The 8,379-nt window shown below is 40.3% G+C and overlaps 1 protein-coding gene across 1 annotated transcript; it reads right to left on the bottom strand.

The window, feature by feature from the left end:
- Nucleotides 1-3,597: 3,597 nt before the first annotated feature.
- LOC104945870 (potassium voltage-gated channel subfamily S member 3) lies at nucleotides 3,598-6,471 on the bottom strand. The gene is made up of 2 exons (XM_010771600.1): nucleotides 6,369-6,471; nucleotides 3,598-5,828 (listed from the first exon to the last, which is right to left on the bottom strand). The coding sequence occupies exon 2, from the start codon at nucleotides 5,822-5,824 to the stop codon at nucleotides 4,325-4,327; it is 1,500 nt and encodes a 499-aa protein (XP_010769902.1). The 5' UTR covers nucleotides 5,825-5,828; nucleotides 6,369-6,471; the 3' UTR covers nucleotides 3,598-4,324.
- Nucleotides 6,472-8,379: the final 1,908 nt, after the last annotated feature.

Raw genomic sequence — 8,379 nt, forward strand, 5'->3', positions numbered from 1 at the left:
ATCCCATTCAAGGTACACTTACTAATTATTGTCAGCTTTCAAACACAACTTTTAAAGACAACATACCACAAAGTCCTTCAAGTGCTGTGAATAAAATAATGACAATTACTAACATGTTGATTTCCATGAAAACTTAACAACCTATGCCATGGCTGAGACAGATATCCATTGATTTGGGATGGAAAATAAAGTATTTCTGAATCTAAAATGAAGAGGAGTAGGCAGGTTTAAGAATGCTGAATGAATAATGAAAGCATAGCTTGTTCGCAATAAAAGTTAATAGATGTAAAAAGGCTTATTTGCCTGGCTGAATTACAGCAGATTTATATGACGCCCAGTCAGAAAGTCAGCTTCCATCAGAATAATAAATGATTATGGAAATGCACATTAAAATTGTCCATCAAGCCTCGTTGTAACAAACCTGCATGGGGGAACAAAGCAGGAACCCAATATAGACAAAGTGGTTCCTTTGTTATACCTGACCCTGAGCTGAAACCACACTGATAGTAATGGGAGAGTAAAAGTGATCTGGCTGTACTCTGCGGACCACGCAAAGACTCGGATCAAGACATTACAAATTAGCTTCAGCTAATGGAAATATTAAAACAGTTCCTCCGGGCAGAGTCTCCTCTATCAGGAAAAACTAAATACCGGCCACAAGTCTCTTGTTTTTCCCTCCAGACAGGAGTCACAGAATCACGTTTCAGCTCATTCAAATTGTGTTTCCTTTTTGGATGGGGTCATTATTGTGCTTATTTACTGTTATATCACAGTGGCTTTAGAAAGTATTCAGACATCTCAACTTTTTGCAAACTTTGTATCTGATGTAATATTAAATGGACAAAATTAACATTTGTGTCCCATAAAAACGTCAATCTGCCCAACATAACAAAGCCATAACAATATGAAATACAAGAATTTGTATTTAACATTAATTAAGCAATCACAAACTTAATCCATTAAAGCCAACTTTGCAGAATCCCATTTGGTTCTTGGCCAATTCTCTACAAGTTTTGAATTGCGTTTTTATCTATTAAAACTCAATGACTTGAGACTAAAGGTGATAAAGTAGCACTGGGTTCCTGCAGTATTTCGAATTCCTGTTTGCATTTTGCAAATTCATCACTGCAGTGACCTTTTCCTCTTGTGCGAGGTAGAGGGACTAATGCTTTCACGAAGCCCGAGGCTTTATGTAATATATACAGTATTATGTATATAGTGTATACCACCTTGAAAACAGATGTCAGATTTTCATCTAAAGATTAACATTCTCTCTTCAAAAAACTTGAACTTCACTTTGATCGTCTCTCTCCAATCTTCTCTGTATCGAGTTTTGTTAAACATTGCGATCCAGCAGCCTCTGCAGCACTGCAAGACTTCACTGTCACTCTCTGCACACAGACAACTCTCTTCAAATCAGCATCAAAGTTGCTGGCTATTACAAACCCAACCCTTCAAGAGAAGAAAAACCTGCTTAAACAATACTTATTGATCTGTTTTTATTTCACACTCATGGAAATGTCCACCGTCTTTCTGACAGGAACTCGATGATGACACCTTTTATCCTGGTGGTTTAAATTCTCCGCTGCATCCAATCATCAAGACTTCATTTGACCAACAGAAGTATTATGGTTAACAACTTTACTACAGCCTTAATGTAATGAAGCTTTTTTCATTTTAAGAAAAAAATAAAAAACCTAAAGGGTAAGTTAGAAACACGATTCACCTTGTCAGCGCTGCAACATCGACATTTGTGCTGACACCCGCACTGTGACATTTATAGGTAATTGGCTTTTTCTACCCTTTACATTAACAACACCCTGACTCCACTGTTCCTCCCCCCTCTGTGTGATGCATATCTTGTTGTCTTTAAACTCAGCCCTATCCACCTCTTTGAGTTCGTTTGTTACATTTAAAGTGACTTAAATATCTGTAGACAGCGGTCCCATTTTTATTCATTGCAACAAACTCCGGTTTCCTTTTTCTTGATTGACTAAAGGTGTCAGATAAATGTAGTGGAGCAAAAATACAATTCAAAATGTTGCCCCTTGGAGTCAAAGTATAAAATGGAAAGTTAAGCACCTCAAAATTGTATTTAAGTGACTTTACTAAGTACATGTACTTTCCGCCAATAACAACTACCCAACAATTAGCCTACCTCCAAAAATACGAAACTTTCAGAAGTCAGATGGGGACCACAAACTGCGATGGGAAATGGGAAATATAAGATGCACATCCTGACATAAGTTCATTAAGGGAATGCATTTTTGCTGATGGCAAAGTGAACAGATATTGAAACCCACTTCCCTGAACGTCCAAAGCCATGAGGATGGGATTAATGGTGAGGAACGCAAAACCATCACTATTGTTTGCCGACGGCGCTTGATCGCCATTTCCTGTGATGGATTCTTTAACAAACAGACTGCTATCTGAAAAATCCAATAACAATTACATATTAGCCTGAAGACCCTTTATAATGGAAGCTGAGGAGAAATCCATTGATGCATTTTACACATTTTCCTGACAAACTGTAGGCCAACGCAACTTGTGTTAGCATTTTTGTTCATTGTTAAAAAAGTTCTTAGAGAGGTTTGGTTTCATAATGTTTCTTACATCATGAATCAAAGTGGGAATTCAGCTGCGGTAATGATCATTAAAGCATCCATCCTCACTTAATGGCAGCCATAGTTCATTTTTACAGTTTTGTTTACATTTTATTGTGAATGAGCTAGAATTGTCTCAAAATGTAATCCCTCATTTTCTCCATTTACTTTTTATTGCAGAGGTTCAACAGCTTTTGGTTTTGCGACGAGGTATGAGATTTAAAAAAAAATAGGGGGTTAGGGTTAAATATTTCACCTTTTCAGATAACTTAATATTGGAAGAAGGTCAACAAGATTTAAGAATATAGATTATTGTTTTCCATAACACAGAAACAAGAAAACAAATAAGCATAGTTTTTGAGTGATAGAACACTATTTGTCAGATCTATTATCGGACGTAAAGTGTGACGAATAATCCAATATTATTCAGCCATTCAAGCATCTGTGTGAATAATAATAATTGAAAATCAATGCTTATCTGTACCAAGACCCCTATCATTAAAAAAAGTGCAGATTGAGCAATATGCTAATATCCCATGCTGAGACAGGAAGCCAAACAATCAAAACAAATGTACCATCAATCAAAGCAAAATGAGATGATCTGTCCTGGTTAAACTGCAGGTAGTCCCTAAACCAACCTCTGCAACTCCACAGTGACACCCATTCATCATTTTGTTATTGTGTTTCATTCACTAACATCTAGCTGATACATAAGAAACCATCTGAACATTATATTGGAGAATAACATTTGAGCTTTAAGTGTAGAAGCTTCTGAAGAGCTGCACCTTAGAGACCCCTGTAGAGAACGATATTTGACATCTCAAGCTCTAGTAACAGCAGCTCATCCAACCGGAGATTATACAAAGGGACAGCCAATCGATGCTTTCAGGAACAGAAGAGTGAAGAAGATGTGCATAAAGTTCGTCAACAGTTTAAAGTGCATTTCCCCAATAAAGAAAAGACACTGATGACAGGTTGGTTTGAGTTATTTTAGTGAAGAACATATGGCGATGAATAAATGCAATGAACCTGAGCTGCAAACCTTGTCTGAGTGAGTGGGCGGTACACCTTACTGTATGCCATGTCACAAACGAGAGGCATATTTCTTCTGATTCACTGAGTTTTATTTCATGTCCACATGAGTTATCCCCTAGGAGTCACCCAGCATGCGGAAACAACTATCCAAAAGAAAAGTTAAACAACAATAACCTGGTATATCAGTGCTTCTGTGTGGCAGTTCCTGGTCAGCATCAAAACTATTGCATATTTCTACACATTATTCAGAAATTCATTTATTTTTGTTCATGCAGACTGTGTAACATCAGTCAATTAGAGATCTATAATACCATTTTGAAACAGCAAACAGTATTGTTGTCGTTATAGACTTTAGCTGAAATCTCACTCTGAACTTTCAGCTGGCAGACAAATCAATACAGGGCATTACTTTGAAAAAACATTAACATTAGGGCCTCCGACATGCATCATTGCTGTTTTTTCAAGCAGAAAATGGGCTTTTAGACCTCTGAGCAAGGCTCAAATTCCCTTAAGATTTCCGGGTTTTAGTGACACTGTGTATATTTCATAAGCCCTTGAAGAAGAAAAAAACAATCGACAGCCACCATATTTCTCTGTCAGATTGCAGGAGGAAGACAGTTCAGAGAATCAGGCGGTGTGATGGAGCGCCCTGAGAGGTCATAAAGGGAGTGACACTCCATTGAATCTCATTTCGTTGCCCCATTTTCACAAGTCTCGTTTTCATACATCTCTATATCCTGGAGACTGGAGGCGTCCGTCTCGTCTCCTGCGCTGCTCACACTGTTTCTGAAGGCGATACTTCCAATAAAGGGATACACGCTTCCTGCAAAGAGGTCTTTTATGTTATAATAAGGAATCTCTGGATCTTTTCTTTCAGGCTTAGTAATACCCTTACCCTCCATGGCTTTGTTTCTTTGATAGTACTTTGAAAACTTATTGAAGATGATGGTGATGGGCAGAGCCACCACCAACAGGCCACACACGATACACAAGGTCGCCACTATCTTCCCCGCCAGCGTTACCGGGCAGGTGTCACCGTAACCCACTGTGGTCATGGTGATGGTTGCCCACCACCAGCCTAAAGGGATGGTCCCCAGATCTGTGTTCTCCACATCCTTCTCTGCCGAGTAGATGAGGGCAGAAAAGATGGAGATCCCCACCGAGAGGAAGAGAAGGAGCAGACCCACCTCTTGGTAGCTGTGTCGCACGGTGGCGCCCAGCGCTCGCAAACCGATGGAGTGGCGAGCCAGCTTCAGGATCCGGAGAACCCTCATGAGGCGGAGAACCTGCACCACCTTCCCAACATTTTGTAAGTCCTCGTTCTCCTCTGCGGCTTCCTTATCGGCTGTTTCCAGAGCTAAAGTGGCGTAAAATGGCAAAATGGAGGCAACATCGATGAGGTTTAAGGGGTTTGAGAGGAACTTCCTGCGTGAGGGCGAAACAATCAGCCTGAGGAGGAACTCAGCGGAAAAGCAGGCGATGCAGACCTCCTCGAGGATCTCAAGGACAGGATCCTCGATGAGTTTATCGTTTTGGTCCTTCTGCTGATACTCAGGCATGCTGTGGACACACATGGCAACGATGGAGGTCAACACCAAGCTGAGGGAGGCCACGGCGATGATCTTTGAACCTGTTGAGTGACCGGGGTCCTCCAGCCGCAGCCACACGTAGCTCCTCACCTCCGCACACCAGACTCCTTTGAACTGGGCCATGTCTTGATCGAGCGCAGAGAGCTCCTCAAAGGAGGAGTCCAGGCTGGGCTGCTGCTGGTCGTCGCTCCTCACATCCCAGTCTCCGTCGTCAATGTACTCCTTCCTCTCGTGGTACCAGTAGCTACAGCAGGGGCTGAGGTAGAGCTCCTGGATCCCCCAGTACTCTATCTCCTGGCTGAAGGAGAAGACGCACACCTCCTCCATCATGTGGATATGTCCCGTGTGGTAGAAGTTGAGCACACCAAGGAAAACCTGGGGATTCCTGTCGAAGTAGTACTCCTTCTCGGATGGGCTGTAGTCATCACACAGCTCCAGGATGGCCGCCTCGCTTTGACAGCACAGCAGACGGGCCAGGCGTGTGTGAGGGAAGCGGAGCAGCATATCCGGATCCACGTGGTGCTGAAACCCCCCCACGTTGAGGTGGACCTGGTCCTCCTCATTCCCCCGCCGGTGGAGGATTTGCCCATACCCCATGGTCCTGATGATGTAGATACATTATGATTAGAAGCCAAGTATGTCAGTTATATCGCTTTATATATGCCCCACAAGCATTACAGTCAAGATTTTACAGTGGTACATTAATGTGGACTGCTGTCTATCGTATCAAGACATATTTAACTGCACTGTTAGAGCACATTAGTCCTCTGAAGGAAAATAAAATCAATACAACATCCACAGGAAATGGCTTGAGCTAGAGTGAGGGAAGAGGCGTGAGGTGCTGTCACTTCTTCCAGTGCTCAAGTACAGGACTATCAGCAGAAGAATCAAATTACAGACTAAACTAATCCGAGGAAATGACAAGCAACAAGTTGAAACTGAAACCACACATCATTACAAGCAGTTATTAGGACTGTTTTCCTGCATGTGTAGCTTTCTATATTGTTCATTAAATACCCTTCTAGAAATTCAGAGCAACGAGCTGGTTTGACAAATTTTTTCAATTTATCTATTTAGAGATAAACAATTACTTTTTAGTTTTCAACAAAAATTGAATGCAAAACGTGAAGCTGGTACGTACCTTTACTTGCAGCCTTTCTTTCCATGAAAATAACTTTTATCCGGGTGGTTAAGTTTTCACATTGTGGTGGAGCTGCGGGTCGGTGGAGCTGCAGCCTCGCGGAGCAGAGAGCTGGAGGCGGGACAGCAGCACCGGTGGTTTGTTCCCTTTTACAGGGAGCAGGGAGGGGCGAGAGAGGGGAGGGGGGAGGGGAGGGACACTGCACAGATGTAGGAACACCCTGCGAGATATTTGTGTATTCGTTTTTTATGGCTTTTTATGCACACTATGCAAACAGTTGTTTATATTTCAAATAAAGATAAGATAAAATATATAGGCTACTATATTGATCCCAATTTGGGATTTTCGTCACAGCAGCATGTAGGTAAGACATTGAACTTGAATTGGAAGTAAATAAAAAAAAAAACGCAAGACAGTGAATATATACATATTAATATTGAAGGATATTTAATTTTATAATATTTTGCACTTTCGAACAAAAGCTACCTTCTTAACATCTGCACAACTTTCCACTTTTCATAACAAAACTGCTCATATTTTATTTTGTTATTCTGATCATCTTTGTCATAGTAGGCTATACTGGAGTGTATCGTTTTTTTTCGTATATCGATCCATGTAAATTATTTTCTATATCTTAATGTTATAAAAATGCCTATGTGTAAACCTAGTTGGCAATTGACCTGTTTCTGATACTAAAGGAAGCTGTATTATTGTTATGATAAGCTCATACGATTTTATTTTTAGTTTTGAGTGCACCTGAAGCATTTTATTGTTTATTATTATGTTTTATAAGGTGGCCCTGAAGTGCAAGTCAAAACAACATTTCATAAAACGCTACAGCATTTCACAAAACAAAGCCAGTCAAGAAATGACGCTTCGTGATTGGTCAGCACCCGTATTTCCTGTTTGGTAGTATTCAGCCGTTTCTGCACAAATTTTAAACTGAGTTGGAAAGATTGGAAGAAGAGATGGAAATCTTAAGGGAATATTTTAACAACGGATATACATGATGTTATCCTCGACATGCTGTCAACCCATCACCACATCATCATGTCCCAAAACATCAGCCGTTAGCAGTTAGCACACAGAGCTCACAGCTCCTCATATCTGTTCAGAAACTGGACAAAACTTAAACATGAACAAACCACAGACTGTCTATGTCATGGTGAATGAAGTCGCTGCTTTATTTATGTCTGTATGCCACTGTTGTGAGTTTGGACGGAGCAGCTACTACAGGTTGGTTTATCCTGATCGATCCGATCTCCATTTAGAAAACATGCATTTTAAAAGGTTTTTCGCCTGCCTTCTTGACCGCACACTTGTCGCAGCATTAACTCATGGCTTTTACTAACAGGTATCAGTATGTTGTTACTTCGGCATAATTTTGAAACGAGTATTGCAATTAAATCACGGTAAAATATGTTCATTTTGTTGTAGTTGGTCTCTACCAAAGTATTTGCATGGATATAAGCCCCGCCCCCTCTTCAGCGCGTCTTGTTCGAATGACAGGAGTAAACACAGCTGACAGCCGAGGTGAAACCTGAAACTCAAGCGATTAGAGCGATGCGAATATTCGGGGCTTATATCCATGTAAATACTATGGTAGACTACAACAAAATGAACATATTTTATCCAGGGCTGTCAGTCGATTAAAATATTTAATGTCATGATTGTCCATAGTTAATCGCGATTAATCGCAAATTTTGTATCCGTTCAAAATGTTCCTTAGGGATATTTTTCAAGTTTGTAATACTCTTATCAACATATGAGTGGACAAACATGCTTTATGCAAATGTTTGTTTATTATCATTTGATCAATGACAAATATTCTCATGAATATTAAACATAACCTCTGAGGTTATGTTTAATATTCATGAGAATATTTGTCATTGATCAAATGATAATAAACAAACATTTGCATAAAGCATGTTTGTCCACTCATATGTTGATAAGNTTTCACAAAACGCTACAGCATTTCACAAAACACTACAGCATTTCACAAAACGCTACA

The sequence above is a fragment of the Notothenia coriiceps genome, unplaced genomic scaffold (genome assembly GCF_000735185.1).
Source record: "Notothenia coriiceps isolate Sejong01 unplaced genomic scaffold, NC01 NC01_scaffold00010093, whole genome shotgun sequence".
NCBI lineage: Eukaryota > Metazoa > Chordata > Actinopteri > Perciformes > Nototheniidae > Notothenia > Notothenia coriiceps.